Source organism: Podarcis tiliguerta, assembly GCF_965153285.1.
Source record: "Podarcis tiliguerta genome assembly, chromosome: 6".
Taxonomy (NCBI): domain Eukaryota; kingdom Metazoa; phylum Chordata; class Lepidosauria; order Squamata; family Lacertidae; genus Podarcis; species Podarcis tiliguerta.
In genome coordinates, this window is record NC_139539.1 from 51,081,675 (window position 1) to 51,102,628 (window position 20,954).

Genomic DNA, 20,954 nt, shown 5'->3' on the forward strand with positions numbered 1-20,954 from the left:
ACATACTAGTATTGAGGCCATAGTGTCTTCATTGGTCAAAAGTTCATTTTTGTTGTATAGGCTTAGCAGGGATATGACTATGGGGGCGGTCATCATGATGAGTGACTGAACTGCAGAACTGACTACTACACTACTAGTTGCATCTGCACTCTGCATGCACTGCATCATGACGATTTCAGATTCACTGCCCCCCTTACTGCCCTGACCTTGTAGACAAGCACCATGTTGTGGATCTTTAGTCTCTTCCGCTTTTGCTGGTCTCGGTGTACTTGGTCCTCAGGCCCCAAGAGGTCATGGTTGTTGCTTAGCATTTAGATCTTTCAGATGAGACTTTGTTCCGATAATCAGCCAGCTGCTCTCGTACACACCCACACACCGTTTCCATAAGCAGCCTACTTTTGTGAGCAGTATAATGAGAGCAGCAAACTCATTCAAGATCACCTGCTCCCTTCTGTAAGCTGGAAGATTGTCATGTGCTGATTTCTTGCCCAGTTCATGGAAAAGGAACTGCAGTCTCAGGGTTCAATGGACTGTCACTTTGTTCTACCGTCAGCTGCACTGTCATCTGGCTGTTAAGCCCTATCCTAGGTGGTTCTGGTAGAATAAAAGCAAATACTGAAGCTTTGTGAAGCACCTTAAAAACTAATAAATTTATGAGGGCATAAGCTTTTATGGAGTAGAGTCCACTTCATCAGATTCTTATGTCCTAGTAAAGAATATGTTAGTCTACAAGACAGTGGTTTCTGCTGTAACAGTCCAGCCTCTCTGGTAGACTAGTGATTTACTAGATCAACTGTTAACTTGGGATGTGTAGACTGTGCAAGTCTGTCCAGTGGAAGGCCTTGCACAGTGATATTTTCCAAACCACACATCTGCAACTGTTTAAATTACAGTTTAATTATCTCCTCTGTGTACTGTTCACCTGTGTGAATGGCTTTATTGTGGCTTTCCCCATATTCTCCTGAAAATCAGGATTCTGTGGAGTTCAAATAAGGGCAGGAGCAAAAGAAGCATCTGCCTAATAAAGAAGGTCATATTCTCTTGCAAAGGCAGGCACAGACCATTGCTCTTAATTATGTTATTATCTGATCTTCCCAAACTAACATACTTTGCTTGCCTTTGATGTACCATCCAGTTCTGCTCAGACCGCCTTTCCCTTTTTTGGTTTGTGCTCCAGTCATTTTTGTCAGAAGAAGTGATTAATGAAACTCAAAAGGTCAGTTTAGGTTTTTTTCTATTTCTGCAAAGTGACCCAATTGTATACATTGCTGCTTCCTCCTTTATTGATATTTTAAGTGATGCTAAAAATGCCTCTTAATGTCCAGTGTGCCCCTATAGTAAAGAGCTATGTGCCTTTTTCATTTGATTTACAAATGTAAGAAGGTGAAACACCATTATTAATAGGTGCCATTTATGAAAAATGCTTTGTCTAACTTTTTGGGGTTCTGTGAATTCCAGCCCCTTTGCTAGAAGGAATAATTATCATGTGATCCAGTATGACAGTTTTACTTTTCTTAATTTCACTATACATTTTTAAAAATTAATATCTAAGACCCATTGAGAGTAATTGACTTAAGTTAGTCATGCCCATTAAATTTCAGTGGGTTTACTCTTAGAAGGACTAGCATTGGCTACAGTCCCGAATGTTCTGTTCAAATGCCTCCCATCTTTTCAGGAAATTGCTAGGTGCTTGCCCTTCTTTTTCTTCTAGGTGAATTTAGTTTTTTAAAGCTGCTTCTCGTTTTCTGTTATACCACTGGACTGTATCCTGTATTTTAGAAGATATTAGAAGGAACAGCTGTTTTTAATGTTTGTCTTTTTCACTGTCCTATTATATTTAGTGCACCAGAACCAAAATAACTTGAAACATCCAACAAGTGTCCCCACAGCTCTTAGTGTCACTGTTTTAAATTTGTATCCATCTATTAAAATTGTCCTCCACCCATCACTGAGCAAAATGTTAAATCTCTTAATTAAAACCTGCAGTCATAATTTGTAACAGTGCATCTATGGATGGACCTTGGCGCCAGGGCCTACAGTCCAGGGACTCAGCTATTACAGCTGTAAATAAAATGTTTAAGTGTGTTTTAAGTGCAATACAGAATGTGACACTAGATGGCGATGGTGAGCCTTATGGAAAATTCAATGTTTTTTTTAAGTGTTTTCAGAACAATTTTTATATGTGCTTAGATTCTACCCAGGCCCACCTCCCTCCCTCCAGATGACCACTCAGAGAGCAGCAGATGAGGCAGGCAGTGGCAAAAAGCCCCCTGCCCCCCAATCAGCACGAGCAAATCAACCCCACTAGGGCTGCCACAGGTCATCCTAGCAGTCTTTATTACTTTATGGCAGATGGCCAGGCATGTACATGATTACAGATATTTCCATTTCAAGAACTTACTATCCTTTTTTGTTTTTTGTTTGGTAACGAAATGATGCTTATTCAGTTTGCAGTAGGGTAGCAAAAGCAATGCTCGTTTTAGTCCTGTAGTCACAATGGTGCTGTGATTTAAGTGAGTTTAAAATGCTAAACTGCACGAACTGTACATATTAGGAATGCAGAAGCAATTGAAAGGCCCAGAACGGCAGTGGGGGAGGGAAGAACAGAAATGTTGATTGTGTGCTTCTAATTTAATACGCGTGGCTGTCTAAAGTGCCTGCTCACCCCTGCAAGTTCAAGTCCAGGAACTAACATTACTTGGCTGCACTGCTGAGTCTTGTGAGACACTGTGCATGCAGGGTTGGCTCCAGGTTTGAGAGAGTCCTGGGTGGGCAAAGTGCTCTCTGGTGGGTCCCTTCCTCTGTCACCGGGTCCTGAAAGCCTTACGTGGCTGCTGTGGTGATGGTATTCACTGGTACTCCTGTCAACTCCTCTTCTTCTTTTGCTGCCCACAGGAGCCATTTTGTGTCAGCACCCACAGCACATTTATTAATATAGGAGTATTGGCATCTCAAGGGATGCGGGTGGCGCTGTGGGTAAAACCTCAGCGCCTAGGACTTGCCAATTGTCAGGTCGGTGGTTCGAATCCCCGTGGCGGGGTGCGCTCCCGTTGCTCTGTCCCAGCGCCTGCCAACCTAGCAGTTCGAAAGCACCCCCGGGTGCAAGTAGATAAATAGGGACCGCTTACTAGTGGGAAGGTAAACGGCGTTTCCGTGTGCTGTGCTGGCTCGCCAGATGCAGCTTGTCACGCTGGCCACGTGACCCGGAAGTGTCTGCGGACAGCGCTGGCCCCCGGCCTCTTAAGTGAGATGGGCGCACAACCCTAGAGTCGGACACGACTGGCCCATACGGGCAGGGGTACCTTTACCTTTACCTATTGGCATCTCATTCATTTATTTTACCAAAAGAAGCTCTGGCGGCAGCAGTGCTCAGAGCAGGGCCAGGTTGCTAGGAACAGCTACCATTTTAACTTCCCACAATACCCTGCTGTAGGCTCACTTGGGCACATTGTGGGAAATTTAAATGACAGGCAGCCACAGCTGCCTGGGAGTGTTTCGAGTGCCATTCTGATATATTTTTTTAAGGGTGCCCTAGCAGCTGCCCAAGCATGCCAGGTGCCAACATTGGTCCTATGCACCCATCCTCCTGTTGCTAGGCTTGTGTGAAATGTTTCCTAGTCAACCTGATTTGCCACTTTCCTCAAATAAGGCGTAACCTTCTAAGGTAATAATTTTTATTACCTCCCCCCCCCCCGGTAATTAAACTGTTCTTAAACACGGTATCAGTGTAGGCTAGCTAATATCAAATGGTATCATAAAGCAGCAGGTCTTTAAAAACCACAAACAAAGCAGCAACAGTGGGACCAGACCACCTTGTAAGTAGCGGCTTTCCTAATGGATGTTCCTCTATATAACAGTGCACATAGAAATTACCGTATTCATGAGAAGGATTTAGCCTGGAATTCTTCCTGACAACCATGTTTTCTATATGTAATTTTTTTTTTGTCTGTAGGAAGATTAAATCATGTGAGCTGCACCTGTTAACGAACACCTGTTTGTTAATCCAAACACAAGTTTACCACCTCATCTTCCATCATTTACGAATGGACTGTAGCTCAGTGGCAAAGCAATGGCTTTGCATGCAAAAGGTCCCAATTTCAGTACTCCAGGTAGGGCTGGGAGGGACCCCATCTGAAATCTTTGAGAGCCATTGCTGGTCAGTGTACAACAATACTGAGCTGTGGTTTGACTTGGCGTAGGGGAAACCTACTGTGGGCGAATTTTGCGTTTTGAGGAGATAGATATTGGTTTGCATGATACTTCCTCCCTTCTTATTGTCACCTTCGGAACTGACACATAGGAGCCAACTCCTAGGGGCCAAGGTCACTCCCCCCCCTAAAATATTTGAGGGGGGTGGGCCCCCCAAAGTTGAAGGGAAATCTCATTCAAATTGTGTGTGTGCGTCTCATCATGTGACTGATTATGCAGCACTGGGCTTATCTGCCCTCCCTATTTTATTCAAGTTGGCACCCCTGGACTGCCAATGATTTTGGGTTTAATTCACGCTTTGGACTCCAGGGATCAGTAGCAGCAGGATGTGGGAAGATCCACTTGTGGGCCAACTGTAGGCTGAGTGCCTGCAGGCAGATAAATTATGCTGGCCCCAGTAAACAGGCCTACCTTACCAGGTGGGAGGAATTGAGATATAAGGCTGGCCAGCTTGTGCCCACCAAGGAGCTGGGATATCTAAATCTCTCAGATGGGTTCTGACTCTTGAACTTCAGCATAGGCCTGGACTGAGAGGCTGCTGTGTAATGGCCAGCTGGAGTCTGTTCATTACTGTTTGCTGGAGCTCCTTATAACAGAATGGGGAAGTAGTTTATCTTGTTCTTGCTGTGCTGTTTTGCTTAAATATTGTTTTTTGTGCAATCTATTTAAGGAAAGCATCGAATTGCCCTCCACTTGTGGTATTATTGCCATTGAATCCAAAAGAACCTTTGCCTTTGCCAAAGCACTTGGTATAATAAGGCAACTTCCATGGTTCTTATCTAGTGTTTCTGAGAACTTGGCTTCTGATGCTTGTTGGTTAGAAAAGATGCTGTCCCAACTTTTAACGTGTAGGTTAAGGAATGCTTACAATGCCATTGAAAAGAGATAATAGTATCTATTATATAAATAATAGGGTTGACAGTAGTCCCTTTTATTTACTCTCTGGCCTGTGGCCATGACAGAAGCAAATCTCTCCCTCAACAAGTCACCCTATTGTGTGTTGCTTCTATTTGGGGACTGCGGGATGGCATGGCAGGGGCAGTGAGATTGGACTTGGGCCTTGGGTTGCCCAGTAGATGTATCTTTCTATTCAACCCATTCCTAGTCCTGTTGGCTCACAGGCCACAAAGGAAATTTTGACTAAATACTAGCTCTGTATAGCTTGTCTATCCCTATCAGTTTTCAAGAGGGAGGGTGCAACCACTCCCCAGTAGCTGTGACCTCAGAAGTTATCTGCTTGTCATCTACAGAAGCCCCCACAGGGAAGGCGTCAGTGTGGAAAAGCTCATTTTGTGTATGCTAGGCCACTCTCGCTCATGCACTGTTTACCCAACAGACTTCAAGTTTGACAATTTCTCATTAAGCTGATTTCGATTCAGTATCACTAGAGCAAGCTCTTAATTACTTGCACTTTCATCTGTGCCCACTGACGGAATGGAGACGCCAGGAGGGGTCTTCATTTGCATATATTGATTAGAGCTAACCCAAACTCTATTGTGTCTGCCCATCATGTTTAGGAAATGTTAATTCACAGTCTGCTGTGGTTGCTGCCCAGCTTCTAATAAAAGAAGGATGGCAGCTTCTTCGGCACCAGCAGCTTCAACTTCTCACTAGCTAACATGTCTGCAGACTTCCTTTTCTGTGAGGGTGAAGAATGGCATTTTAAATCTGTGTTAGCTATGCACTCATAGGGCTTTGCAACATGCTCTTCTGTGTCTAATGCCAAAAGCTTAAAATAGTGTTCCTTTCCCATTTTAGACAGAGACGCTATTTTTCCTCAGTCCAGATATATAGGGGCAGATTTAGCTGAGTCCCGGTAGCAGAAGCCCAAGCAAGGGCTTCTACTAGCGCACATGCCCTGCATTGGCTCAGTGTTTGTGTGTGTCAGGTGAATCCCCAGAACAGTGCACAGGGGAGGAGTGGGGGGATCCCATCTGGCAAACTGAAACATTTGCATTGACAGAATGACTACCATAATGCTATGTTGAATTCCTCCCATTCTGTGCCTTGCAGGGTCCTGTCCTGAAGGATGCTGGGTTTTGCCACTAAGCATTTGCTCATGTAGAGTGCCTGCCAACCCATGAGTGAGGGGTGGTTAAGTGGGAAGGAGGAATAAGTGTACTCTGGTTGCAAGTGCATGACTAGCTTAAAGATTGTCACATTCCACAGTGGTTGTCTATGAGATTAAGGCATGTGGGATCACCAGGCACTCAACAGTACTCCAGTTAGATTGAGCTGGTATCTCACATTCCTTCACAGCCTATCTGAAGAGCCTCAGAAATTTACGCAATGGAAAGCATCAAAATTGAGAGATTGCATTTCTGCACTTTAGCTGAAAGGACTGCTAAACTATATATTAATATCCTTAAACTTTATATGATTTTTGAATCCTTGCTTAGATTTTTAGCACTAGCTGGATCCAGGAAATAGAAGGGTCTTGGCATACAGCCCACGCCCCTCAAACTCATAACACTATTATGCCCATACACAATGGCAAAATTTCAATGAAATTGTAAACTTTGGTTTAGCATTGCACACATGAGACTTCTGCACTTTGTACTTTTCTTCTCCAGTGTGGTCGTGAGATCAGAAATTTTCACTTTTATTTTCAAGTAACTGCAGTACAATGCTGCTGTAGTTAATCTAAACTACTGTATTATTTGAAGCAAACCAAATTCATAAAACATGGCTTGAAGTTGGCTTGTTTCCCTGAGTAGGTGAACTGTGGCCCAAGGGCAACATGTAGCTCTCTGCCTAATTTTGTATGGCTGGAGGGAGATAAGGAGGGCAAGAGGGAAAATCCTGGGGGGACAGGGACGTATCAAACAATGGAATCGGAGGGGAAATTATTCTGTAACTGATCAATACAGACTTCTGGCAAGAGAGATCTGTCTCTCTTCCAACGGCCTGGTAGGCAGAAAGGAAAAAGGAGGTAGCAGAAAAGAGAGTAAGAAAAAGGGGCAGGCTTCACCCCCTTCTGGCACGGAGTCACTCAACAGCATGTGGCCCCTGTCAAAATAATCTTCCAGGTAATGCAGACCTCAACAGAAAAAAAGGTTTAACAAGAGGCATAAACCATAGTAAAGGCAAACCACATTTTATCTGGGTTTGTGTTTACCATTGGAACTGTAGTTGATAAAAAACGGGAAATGGAAGTTTCCAGTGCCCTTGCAGCTGCATTGGAGGCCAGCAGCTTTTATGCAGAGTTCTCTCTCTAAAGATTACTTCTGGCAGTAGTTGGGCTTTTGGACAAGGAAGATAGAGCTGTTTAGGATACTGTCTGCTTTATATGTTATTCTTAGTGTTTGGCGTATTGTTTGTCTTGTTAGTCCAGATCTTACAGCATGGTCATCTCAGGAGGAACTTGCTGCCCACAGAAGTGCAGCACTGGAGCCCAAGGCATCTCTCCCAGCCTCCCTTCAGCCTGCCTGCTAAGATGGTTCTCCCTTTGTTCTCCCATTCTTCCCAGCACACCTTGATAAAAATCACTCTCTTCCTGTCACCCCTCTCTCTCTTACCCCTTTTAATGACATGGCTTATCCCTAGCTAGCTATGTGAAGCTGCCTGGGTTTGTGTTCCTAAACTGTATTTAACAGTGCTTGACTTAGTTTTAACTAGCCAAATTGCTTACTTGGTGCATTGCTTACTTAATGAATTTATGAGTTTGCTCAAATTCTAGCTCTTTACTGACTCCACAGATTATGGCGAGTCTGCCCCTCCCCCAAACTCATAACACTGCATAGCCACAACTCCCAGAATCTGCAGCAGAACCGTCATTGGGGATCTTAGGGCCTGGGTTCTTGGAACTAGAGAGACCATAGCTTAGTGGCAGAGCACATGCTTTGCATTCAAAAAGTTTAAGATACAATCCTTGGTAGTTCCACTTAAAAGGATAGCTAATAAAGGAAGAACCTTTGCCCAAGACCCCAGAGAGAGCTTCTGCTTGTCAGAGTAAAGTATGCTAGGCTTGATGGATGTATAATCACTACTGGGATAAGGCAGCTTCCTGTGAGCTTATATGGGAGAAGACTCTTCCATACGTATATTGAGCTACACTCCTACAATGTTTCTGTAAAGCAGGGAGAGTCAACATGGTGCCCTCTGCGTGTTGTGAATTCCCAACTCCTACCATCTCTTGAGTATTAGCCATGTTGGCATGGCCAGATGGGAGTTGTAGTCCAAAGCATCTGGAAGGCTCCACATTGATTTCTCCTGCTATGAAAGTGTAATGCTACATACACTAACATATTCCCCCTTCTCCCTCTCATACCAGTGACCCAGAAATATACTGCAGTTCCTCAACACTTTGTGGCTGTGAGCAAGGGAAACTGGGAGAACTAGCCTAAAACAACAAGAGGAGTGGGGCCATAGAGGTGTTTGTGGCTCAGACCAGATCAAGGTTCAGGATGAGGTTTTTGTATATTTGGGAGCACGAAGGCCAAGTGTTATATGATGATAAAGCAAACGTGTCAGGTATTCATAAATGTGTTATAGGTTGGAATATTAAAGCAGATCTTTATGTGCTGCCCACAGTTCAAATGTTGTAGAAGTTTTTGCAGCTGCTTTAATGCCAGAGGCTGAATCTTTGGCAGCTGCATAGTATTTTTGAATGTTTTTTTCTTAGGAGGAGAGTGTAAAGAAAACTAATAAAGCATCGTTTGAACAAGACAGTGAGATTAGATGGTCATCCAAAATCTTAGGCATACAGAAGTATACTGCTTCAAATTTTGGACACTTCAGAAGCAAACAAGTCAGAGACTGCTATTGTAGAGATGGAAAACTAAGTTAAGGGTAATTTGAAGAAAAACTGTTGACATTTTTCACTTGTGAAATTTTCGTGGCATTATGTCCTTTAGAAAGCATGGTCAGTGCGGACTGTGTTGCAGTTAGGAAAGGAAAGAAGAAATTTTGATGATTTCATTTGAATTATTGAAAACCACTCGTCCAGTGGTCTCCCAAAACAGGAACTAGTTCTGGAATTTTACTCATGCAGTCACACCTCCTGACAAGTTCTACTTGCCATTGGAGAAGAAGAAAAATATGCATGCTCAGAAATGAACTGAGAATACTTCACAGAGAAGTATTAAGGCAAAAAGGGTAAAGGGACCCCTGACCATTAGGTCCAGTCGTGACCGACTCTGGGGTTGCGGCACTCATTTTGCTTTATTGGCCAAGGGAGCTGGCGTACAGCTTCCGGGCCATGTGGCCAGCATGACAAAGCCGCTTCTGGCGAACCAGAGCAGCGCTTGGAAACACCGTTTACCTTCCCGCCGGAGCGGTAGCTATTTATCTACTTGCACTTTGACATGCTTTTGAACTGCTAGGTTGGCAGGAGCAGGGACTGAGCAATGGAAGCTCACCCCGTCGTGGGGATTCGAACTGCTGACCTTCTGATCGGCAAGTCCTAGGCTCTGTGGTTTAACCCACAGTGCCACCCGCGTCCCAATATGGTATTAAGCATGCACAAATGACTTACAGGCAAACCTTGCTTTATTACCACATGACTTCAACTAAAACCAGAATGTGGAAACCTGTTTGTTTGGAAGGCAACCTCGGTTGTGTCTAAACTAGGACATGAATATGTAGATATGCATTTCCATGTATGTTTTGCTGTTTCCTTGTGTTTGTGTTCCTTCATCCACACAAGCACTTTCAGTTTTATGCTTCTAAAATTTACCGTGATGTTTCCTGTCCACACTCGTGGCCAGTGCCTGATTTTTTGTGTTGTTGTCATATCCTTTCATGTGGATATTTGTTCAGCTTTCAACATTTTTGTTTTGAAATACAAGTTTTCCAAAATAACAGATTTGCACAAAAGAGCAGTAAAAACATTTTTTTTACATGTATGTTGCTACATATCAGGCAAGCTGCTGGAATGAAAGGCTGACACTTCCATTCCTCCCCTTTTCCTTTCCTGCACCCAGCAAAACATCATCACACATGTGTATAAACCTGCTCATATAATGTGCTTTAGTTCATTCACAGTCAAGTAACACGTGATTTTATACTGGATTATCCAGAGAACAGGAAAATCAGACTTTAGCAGGAGACGGTGTGGGTTGCCACTTGGATGAGGACATTGTGTGGAAGCTGCAAAAAGATAGAGAGGCACAAGCAGCTTCAAATCCACATTAGGCTTTGGTCTGGATGAGACCCTAGTTTGTAAACATAAAATAATTCTTCACCCTAAAAAGTCAAATCAGTGACACACTCAGGTTCCTAGAGAAGCTCTAATTGATGCTGGCTCTTCTTTCTCCAGCTATAAAAATGGGCAGACTCACATCGAGACCGTAAATAATACATTATGTTCCCTAAGATGACAGTTGTCTTGTTAAATGGGGTCTTTTTAAAAGTAAAGAAGAAAATAAGTACCTTGTAGCAATAGTTTATCTAGCTCAGTACTGCCAAGCTGCAGCAGATTCCTCTGGCCCATTCCTATGCCCCTGCCACCTTTTCTATTTTGGTAGTTACTATCTGCAAAAATAGGGATAGATACACTATTGAATGCAAGTACCATGTACTCAGGATTTGCCCCATTATAAATTGCATCAAAAATTAGTACTTAGTTGTACTGAACAGAAAAATCTGTTTAAGGATTTGCACCTTTTAAGGGTAGTCTTATGCCCCCAGGGATGGTAGAATGTTGCAATCTCCCTCTCTGCAGGTCTGCCCTCAGAAGCTTTCACTCTGTATGCTTCAATGGGAGGACAAAAAGTGTGTTTTCAGGGTGTGTGTGTGTGAATCGGGATGTGTTGGGATTCACAGGATCTAAAACACTGCCAGAATTTTTTTTGTGGGGGGGGAGGGGGAGCACAGTGGCCCTGGGAAGTGGTGTACTTCTTTATTTTAAATTTTTTTAGGCCTTAGAAAATGGGGAAAGAGATTATGTCCACCCTCCTTTGCCCTAAAGGCACAAGCCAGGTTAGACTCTGGATCTGGCAGTTCTTCCATCTCAAATTCTCTCTCCCCCAACGTTGTAGGTGCAATTCACACCCATTAAAACCAACAATAGTACAGGCATCCCTCAGAGATATTGTAGGTTTGGTTCCAGAATACCACAATAAAGCAAATATTGCAATAAAGCGAGTCACACATTTTTTTCTTGGTTTCCCAGTGCATGTAAAAGTTATGTTTATACTATACTGTGGTCTGTTTATACTATACTGTTAAGCCATGTCCCCTCTGGCTGCAGGGGTGGGAGGAGAAAAACTTGGTTCCTAGCCAGTTCCACTCCTGTGGCAGGAATAGGGACACTGGGTGTCTTCCTTCTCCTGGAAGCAGCTAGGCTGCCTGCAACTACACCCACAGGAGCAATATCTGTGAAGTGCAATAAAGTGAGGTATGCATGTAGATCATTTTGTTTATGCTTAATATCCTAACCCTATTGAATGGGTGGGCTTGTGCCCTTTGGCATAATTTGAAAAGCAAGAGCAGTGAGTCCCTTTCTTACCAGCTTGATTGGCCGTGACAGAAAGAGAGAGAGAATAGGTTGGCCATAGCTACTTTTGGCTCTGGCCCAGTCTACTGCTGGCTTAGGATCTGCTCTCAGTCAGCATATTGTCTGTCCCTGCTTCAGAATGTAAGCAGCAAAGCAATCAGTTATGAATGACATTTAAAAGATGGGTTCTTCTGACCAAAGTCTGAATGGAACACACTAGGTCCAGTGACTGTAACTGAAAATAAGATCATTGAGTGATGTAAAGCAGTGTTCACTAACAGTTTATGATGAACTGAAGTAATTTTCCACCTGGGATTTTAAAGTAATAGTTGGGAATTTCAGCAATATTTTGACAAGCGAGGCTCCAATTTTTATTTGACCTTGTATTTAAAATTTCAAAACAGAGTAAACACATTTTTATCACCACATCATACCAGCTAGGCTGTATTTCTCAATTTATTAGAAACAGCGGTCAGTACATCCTTCTAAAACATTACATGTAAATGTGCTTTATTGCAATCTTTTATTGCATTTTTATTCTAAAGCAAAGTAGGCCAGAATGCTTAGTGTCTGGGATTCCAAAGCTCAACCACCTATTTTAAAAAATAGAAACATACAGTAAGATCATAGCACATTTGGTGACAAGTACAATGTTGCATTACTTATCTAGAAACTACAATATGACTAACATACAATTGTTTTCCTCATGAAGCAGTTTCTTTTTTAAAGTTAAACTACATGAATTTGACTACACCATAAAATGACAGAAGAACAGGTTTTACATACCAACAAGACTACTCAAGTTACATGCTGGAATTTATATTTAAAAAATAACAAAACAAAAACAATCCCCTTTGCTCCATGAGAAGCAACCTTTGACAAATAGCATCCCTTAAAAGAAAAACCAAAATGGATTTCAAGAATGTAGTGTTCATATGCGGGATGTACAGAAGGAGTGCACAGTCCTGGCATACCTCAATACAAAATGAAGCTACCTACTCATTGTTACATGTATTTGTAAAATGAGTCCATACACAGTGATTAATGCTATTATTCTCCTTTGCACATTAGTTCTAGATGGGATTTTCCCATATTTAAGAACTGCAACTGTTACTGTCTCTCAAAAGGAAATGGGGTCTATATAAAATGCAACCACTTTGCTTTGAATAAACTACAATGCTTTATCTTGAAGCAAATAAGGAAAACACTTTTAAAAAATCAGAAATTTAAAAGCACATCGAGAGTATTAGTGAGGAACCCCACTTTTTTTTGGGGGGGGGGGGAGAGAGAGAACAAAATGATCCAAACTTTCAGATTGTGAGGTGGGTAAAGCAAGTGAAAATTGTGAATCTGGAGTTTCAGAGAGCCAGGGCTAGTTATGGCCAATGCATATTAGATATATGTATGTGAATTTATTTTCCATATATCTATATACATACAGTACACACACACACATATACATGTTGCAGACCAGTACAATCCCATGGTGCTGTAAACTGGCAAAAATTAACAGGTTGAGTTAAATTTCTTTGTAGTCAGTCACTGCAAATACCGAACACTCTACACTCCAAGAAAGACAACACACAGCTTGCTGGCATACAAGGGTGCAACACCACTGAACATACTAGGCCTATGATGGGGGAGGAGAAAGCATGTTGACCCTTGAAAATGTCTTTAAATAGCTTTTCTTTACACACTGCAAATGCCTGTCTGAAAATAAAAAAGTGTCCCGAGGGGCTGATCGGAGAAAAGTGCAAGGCTCTCAATGGTTATAGGTAAGATACTAAGCAGTGTGAAGCAGAATAAACTTTTAACTATGAGCCATTGCTATATGCAATACTCAACCTCCGTGAGCAATAAGGCAGGAGTAAGGGATGTTGCTGAAGAATAGTGTATAGTATAAAGGTCTGCATTAAAATTATGGAGCCAGCCAAAAATGCTAGTGCTTGAAACCTAGAAAAGTTAGACTGATTTGCTAAACTTCCACTATTTGTTATTCAGTGTTCAGTCAAAACATACTCCAGCCAAGCAAAGCTCTTAGCTCAGGGCTGAGAGTAGATAGGATGTTGAGAGATCCTGTGTATTATTTATAGCCCAATCATACCAGAAGAATAGTGCTTGAGGGACAGTGGGTTTTTAACTCTTCTCCCTGCTGAAAATAAATCATCCCTCATATTTAATATCTGCCCCAAGGGGCTGGGGAGAAAACACAGGCAGCACCCAGTTGTATGTGTTTCCCATAACACACCAAATAGCTTCAGAATGGTGATTTAGCTCATGAAGATGGCACAGGGGGGAAAGCTTCAACTACCACACCCAGAGCTATCTTGGAGTGTAGAAACATTGCAACTGTTTGTACAATTTGGCTTAAAAACAGCATTTAGCTTTTAGGCAACTGCCATCTTATGTTAAAGTCACCCTGTAATCCTTAGAGTCAGAGTGGGCTCCATTTACCCCTTCCATGCATGAGCTTTTGGTTGATGGCAAACAGCTGAAGCAAAATGCCCCTTCCTACATCTCTTTACTGGGGGGTGGGGTGAGGTGTAAGAGCAGGTTGTGGGCTTCAGGGAAAAGAATGTGGGGTGCAGTGTCTCGTGGACAGGAAGGAGAGGCCAGGGTTGGTCAATACCTCTACAGCTAGCAAGGAGAAAGAACTACTAGGGCAGGTTAGGATGGAAAGCACTGCCTTGGTTAGTGCAAGTGTGTGGAGTCAATGACAGGTATTGCCTCCATTGCCTGTGTGACTTCCCCTGTCAACTTGGATGAAGCAAGGGTGCTGTGGTGACAGGGAATAGCTCTCCTGACTTAAGGGGAGTCATGAGACTGTGGTGCAGTGCACATCCTCACATCCCTGAGTCTCCTAAGCAGGCAGGGAAGAGTTGAGTGGTGAGGTGTCACTGAGAAAGAGAAGTACAGCAGTTGGAGACTGGTTATGGGTCAGCTGCCTGGGTATGGGTCCCAAGAAGTTCCTGACCATGTCCACTGCTGATGCCAGCCCTTGGACACATCCTTATTCCATTTCTTTTATGATGTGCTTCCTATCTCAAAATGCCTTAAAACACCTCAATTCTGGAAAATTGCCATTTTCAGGAAATAAAGTAATTCTTCTTATGGGGGGGGGGGGGGACAGAGTTCATGTCTAAAAGTACAATTGCTGCATATCAGAAAATGGAGGTTTCAATAAGTTAAAACTCCAAGTCTGGCTGCTTTTAAGTGCAAGTATTTTAAAGGGTGAAACAAACTGGATGTAAATCTTTACTTCATGAGCATACTGAAACTTTTCAAGTCATGAAGTATATATTTATGAATTCACATTAAAAAGATAAAAATGGGTAGAAGAAAAACCTTGAGCATACATTATGCCCAGATCTGCATTTATACTCTGTCATCTCACAAAAATTGTCTTACATCTGCATACACACAATACATGTTACCACTTCAGATTTTTATTCCCTGTTAGTGTGAATTAAACCAAAACCAAAAAACTACACATTCAAACAAATATTGTTCAAGTACCAAAGAGGGGGCTTTTGTAGACTTGGAAATATGATAGCCAAACAGGAAAATTGCTATGTGAAGAGAACCCATTAAGTCATTGTACATGTTGTCATGGCTTTCCAAGTGACAACATATTTACAGAACCAAACCACCTGAAGCCCTTAATATGTGTCCTACATGTGTCCAGGTTGGCTTCTACAGTCTATTGTGTGCCTGATCATAAAGACTGAAGAATTGCTGCTATCCCTATTCCTGAGCTTGTGCAGACCGGGGGTTTGGATGTGGAAAAAAAAAAGTGAATATATGAGAACTGTGCTTATGTATGGGAAAATCAAAAACCTACAGTTATTGGGGGGGGGAGTACTGGAATTAACGAGATTATGCATACTAATTTATAAGTTAATTCAGTGGCTGGAGGTAGATATAAACTTAAATTTGGGTTGTATGATTGTTTTATGTTGCTTGTGTTGGCTGATCCCCTGCTCCTTTTCATTTTAGGCCATGATCCTAAGAATTGCATCACCAGCTCTACATTTTAACTACAGGAGCTTTTCAAAGTTTGTATCCGGCTAACAACACCACACAGCACATCAGGTATGATTTCTGAACTCTCCCAAGTTTTAAAAGTGACTTGTTGAGCAAAGAACTGTTGTTTAGTGAAAGGTAATCAGAGCTCCAATGTGTACATAAAATCAATCTAGCGCACAGACTAGAAAAGTAACCCAGTGAGGCTGGATTTATTCCTACATTCATAAGTAGGATATTCAAGATACTGCTTTGTACAACATAGGTACAGAGGAAAAACTATGTTGTATCCTCCTTATGAATTCTTCCCAAATTTTCTCCTTAACAGTGCTGTATTTGTTCTTATGATATGTGACTGGCAAAGAAATTAGCCTCAGAAGTACTAGCAGTTCAATTACTTTTCAATCTTGGCTGATCTATTGTGCACTGCAGCTACTGCAACAGCTACAGAAAAATATGTAGTTTTGTACTTGTGAGAAAGGAAAATATTGAATCCTCCCCACTAAAGCACTTCAGATAAGCTGCATATTAAGAGCCTTTCTCCCCAACCAGTTTACTGCTTAACAAAAAACATTTACATAGTTGGGTCATTGAAATCAGTATTAACATCTAGCAGATAAAAAAAATGTTCTAAAAAAATGTTCTACTAAAACAAGCCTAGCTCATTGGCTTAAAAAACCCCAGACATTCAGCTCTTCTCATCTTCCATTTTGCCATTCTCTAGTGCATTTGTAGAAAGACAGCAAGTTATGCTAGGGGGCTGATCTTAACAAAGGTGAAGTATGAGAATTTGGAATGCTGCCACTTGAGGTCAGCTAACTGGTGTGAAAAATTAGGCATGAGAACATTAAATCAAGAAATGTTGATGGAAGCTGAATGGTGGTAGAAGAACATTTCTTCTACAAACTTTCATTTGTAAACTGCAAAATGATTTTTCACTTGCAAAGTCCATCCAAAAATGTTCAATGTGAGAGGCATTGCAAGGATGTGAACACCAGCTGGCTGTTATTTATAAGCCAAAAGGAAGCCATGTATATATGTTTACTTTCCTCAAAATTCTAATCTAAATGTGTCAGAATGTGCCAATTTAAAGGGAAGTAAATCAAGGCACCTTGTGAGATGACGTACACATAAAGTTAATTGTAAATTTAAAAAAAATGAACCTAAAGGAAGCATATGAATTTACTGATACTCTGAATACGGTAACAGAAGCCAAAGGATTGTATCCCAGGGCCCTGTTGGTCCTACTTAGGAGTAGACCCACTGAAGTCAATGGACATGACAAACATGGGTTCATTTAATTTCAGTGGGTCTTTCTGAGAGGGCCTAGCACTGGACTCAGTGACTTCATAGGGGCAAACCCAAATGAAGTTAATGCAAAACAGTGGAGGCTGTGTGGTATGGCCTAAATTGCCAATTAGCTCATTGTTTGGTTATAACATTAAAATGTGAAGATTTATAATTGGTAGTTATGGGGAAACATTCCACTGATTCTGAGTAAGTCAGAACAAGCCTCTGTGGTCTAGGCTAGATTTAATGACAGAGTAGTATTAAGCAATGTGCAGGTACCAAATTAGAATGTGCAAGCTGGTTAGGCTTCCAGAGGAGGTATAAAGTCTCAACCTGATGACTCTGAATAGTGGCAGAATCCAGTGCCACGCTTAATAAAAGTAGCATATTGCTGCTGGCTAAAGAGGATGTGGGGGTGGACAGGCCTGGGAAGAGAGGGACTGAAGAGATGGTGGCACATTAAGTTATTAACTATCGTCTCACAAATTTAAAGACTACAGGATGGGGTTTTTTTTTTTTTTACAACCATGGTTCCATTTTTAGAAGATCATGTTCCAGCTGGTTAGCCAGCACTTAGCTTAAGTGGCAGTAGATTAGTGCAAAACAGAAGTGCTTTTGGGACATGTCAAGCAATCTAGTTTCGCCCCTCCAGTTGCTGATTAGTGCTCAAATTTTATCATTTTCCTGTTCAGCAATTTCATATTCTGCATAATACTTCTAAGCTCCCTTATAGTGCATTCTGCTTTGTGTAAACATTAGAATCTAACAGTCTGGGGGTTCAAGGTGGCACTGAAGGTAGGTTGGAGCCAGAAAAGATCCAAATGTCCCAACTCCCTGGCATGCACTTCAAATACTACACAGAGAAAGGAAATACTTCATGCTGAATCTACCGATTTGTCCTTGTTGTGTAAGCAAGTGTTCTAGCTCAAATATAATCTTTAGAAATTACAATAAATCAACAAGGGCATACATGTAGTGACAAAAAAAAGGTAAATACAGCATTGTCAGAGCACAAATTCTCACAGTCTAGTGGATCCAGTTCTCACTATTTGCTATAATTTCATTATTTGATGTTACATATAATCCATATGAATCTGATGGCAGATGACCAAGCAAAGCTGTTTACATACTGATAGATTCTACCACTTTATATCTTTACTAGTCCCATTGAATTCAGCTACCCAAATATTTGTCTTATGGTAAGCCAGCAATGAATTCTAAGGTTATACAACCTGTACAATGGATTTCGTGATTTAGGGTGCAATCCAAATGCATTATAAACACAGTTTTGTAGCCAGTTTCAACAGTATATAGACTGCACCCATAGGGGTTTTTTTGTTTTTGTTTTTTTTGGTTTAGCAAGCCATTGAGAAGCAATCCATTGCACTTCTAAAGTTTTTTTTAAAAAACAACAACAACAACAAATGTTTTTAAAACAGAAAATTCATTGTTTAGCATCTTATAAACATGCCAGGTGCCAGCTTCATTCTGCTTAACATTCCAAAGCTTAGTATCTTTAAAAAACAAAATCTGACATCCTTGGAAGAAAGGAACCACATTTTGAAAATAATAAAGGGGGAAGTGGTGCAGTTACATCAGGTCAGGTTAGTTTTCAAAACAACAGAAGACTTTTTAGCTTTTATATTTCTCTCTTCAAGTTTTGGCAAGTGTGATTGCAAATGCAATCTACCCACCCCCCCAAATCCAGCAATGAAAGTAGTTTTGGTGGGTTCAATTTGGTTTCTTTTATTTGAAGACCGGTAAGTACTATTGAAACCAAAGTTTTGCTATGTTGGTAAAATATAAAGCAATATTTCCTTGAGGATATTCTTTTAAATAAGAACCTGAAACTCTCCCCATAATTCCTTTGGTCTCCTCTCACCAAATACCATGCTACATCAAGATGAGCCCTCATGTGTAAGTTTGTCTGACTTGCAGCCAAGCTGCTAAAATTAACAGGGAAGTTTCTGGAGTAGAGACTTTCCCTACATTTTCCTGGAGCTTAAGACTGAAAGACATTACTAATACCTCAGAAAAACAAAATCCAAGTAGAAGTTCCGCTGATGGTGCCTGGCAAAAGTTTTGCTTTTAGTTCTTTCTGTATGCATCTTTAAAGAGATAACTTGTTCCTTATAGGGAAAATGAGAGAGTCTCCTTATATAAAAACACAGCTGATCTTCAGGTAGCACCAGGGCACCAACCCCAAAGCTATTATTTTGTTGCTGCTAGGTCTCCAATTCACATTCATCAAATCATTTCTTGTGCAAAACAAGCAGTCTTAAGGAGAAAGAATGCCCTCTGGGTTTTAGTAAAAACTGTAGAAAAGAAATCCGAGAACCAACACTTCACCTATACTCCACCCTCCTAGAATTTATCTACAGAGGGAGGGCATCTGTGCGTTGACAGGATAAGCGAGCCGGACATTGAGGGAGTCATTGTGTTGGACAAGGGAGGTATGCTGGTAATGAAGGACTAATTCTTTTAGGGTAGTGTAAAGGTTATATGGCTCTGCAAACCCATAACCTCTTGGAGTGCTGTAAATCACACAGTGTTTAACTTCACCATCAGCTCTGTTAAAAAAATAGAAAATTAAAAATTAACATGATAGTAATTTAGAAGGATTACAACAAAGTGCGATACTGAAAAGTCATGATAAACATCAAGGAACCTTGGATACAACAGTATTCCTGTAATGATTTTCATGTTTAGAATGGCTTGCTGTCTCATGAATGCTTGTCACGGTGCAGTGAAGGCTTTTTTAAAAAGCCTTTCAGGTTGTGACAGAGGTTCCTATTCTACCTGAATATCATCTTCCAAACCCTCTAGAGCTTAGCTTTATACAATATATAACATATTTACAATAAAGAATTTTTTTGCCAGAGAACCTGCTTTTGGACTTAACTTTCAGTAAATCCATTTTAAAAAAATTAAAGCAGTTCAGGTAAGTGGCATTTAAGGTTCCAGTACTATTCCTGGGCAGATCCTTATATATATATATACCGTATTTTTCGCTCTATAGGACACACTTTTTCCACTTCAAAAATGAAGGGGAAATGTGTGTGCGTCCTATGGAGCGAAGACGCCATAGCCCCGCGACCCTCTCCCGGCTGGAGAGGTGACGCGCAGCTATGGCAGGAACCTCTATAGCCGCGCGTCACCTCTCCAGCCGGGAGAGTGCGCACGGGGCTAAAGCAGCCCCCCGCGACCCTCTCCCAGCTGGAGAGGTGACGGGCGGCTATAGCAGAAACCTCTATAGCCGCGCGTCATCTCTCCAGCCGGGAGAGCGCGCACGGGGCTAAAGCAGCCTCCCGCGACCCTCTCCCAGCTGGAGAGGTGACGGGCGGCTATAGCAGAAACCTCTATAGCCGCGCGTCACCTCTCCAGCCGGGAGAGCGCGCACGGGGCTAAAACAGCCTCCCGCGACCCTCTCCCAGCTGGAGAGGTGACGGGCGGCTATAGCAGGAACCTCTATAGCCGCGCGTCATCTCTCCAGCCGGGAGAGCGCGCACGGGGCTAAAGCAGCCCCCCGCGACCCTCTCCCAGCTGGAGAAGTGACGTGCGACTATGGCAGCAGCCTCTCCGCTGCGCCTTTCCGCTGCTCTCTGACCTGCTCTTTGGGGCTGGTGGTGGGCCTCCCCCCGCCAGCCCCAAAGAGCAGGTTGAAAGGAACCTGAAGCCTGGAGAGCGAGAGGGGTTGGTGCACACTGAGCCCTCTCGCTCTCCAGGCTTCCAAGGTAGCCGCCCGAACGCACCTTAAACTGCACCTTGTTTTAGAGCGGGAAAACAAGAGGGGGAAAATTCTCCCTCTCTCTGCGCAGCGCCTCCTGCCGCTTCGCTGAAGGGGCGCTGGGCAGAGAGGGGGAGATTTTTTTTTCTTGTTTCCCCCCCTCTAAAACAAAGTGCGTCCTATGGTGCGAAAAATACGGTACTAAGGGGCTCATTTGACCAGAATACATAGGGCAAACATTCACTCAGTACTAAAGCACATATAATT

The 20,954-nt window shown here is 42.3% G+C and overlaps 1 protein-coding gene across 5 annotated transcripts in view; it reads right to left on the bottom strand.

Annotated features, from left to right (window-relative positions):
* Positions 1–12,085: 12,085 nt before the first annotated feature.
* Positions 12,086–20,954, bottom strand: part of LOC310680796 (phosphatidylinositol 3-kinase regulatory subunit gamma) — a 237,361-nt gene continuing 228,492 nt past the window's right edge. For all 5 annotated transcript variants that reach the window (XM_083447788.1, XM_083447786.1, XM_083447787.1 and 2 more), the window contains one exon: positions 12,086–19,530. In XM_083447788.1, the coding sequence (XP_083303914.1) occupies positions 19,332–19,530 (199 nt within the window). In that variant the 3' untranslated portion in view covers positions 12,086–19,331. The remainder of the gene's footprint in view (positions 19,531–20,954) is intronic.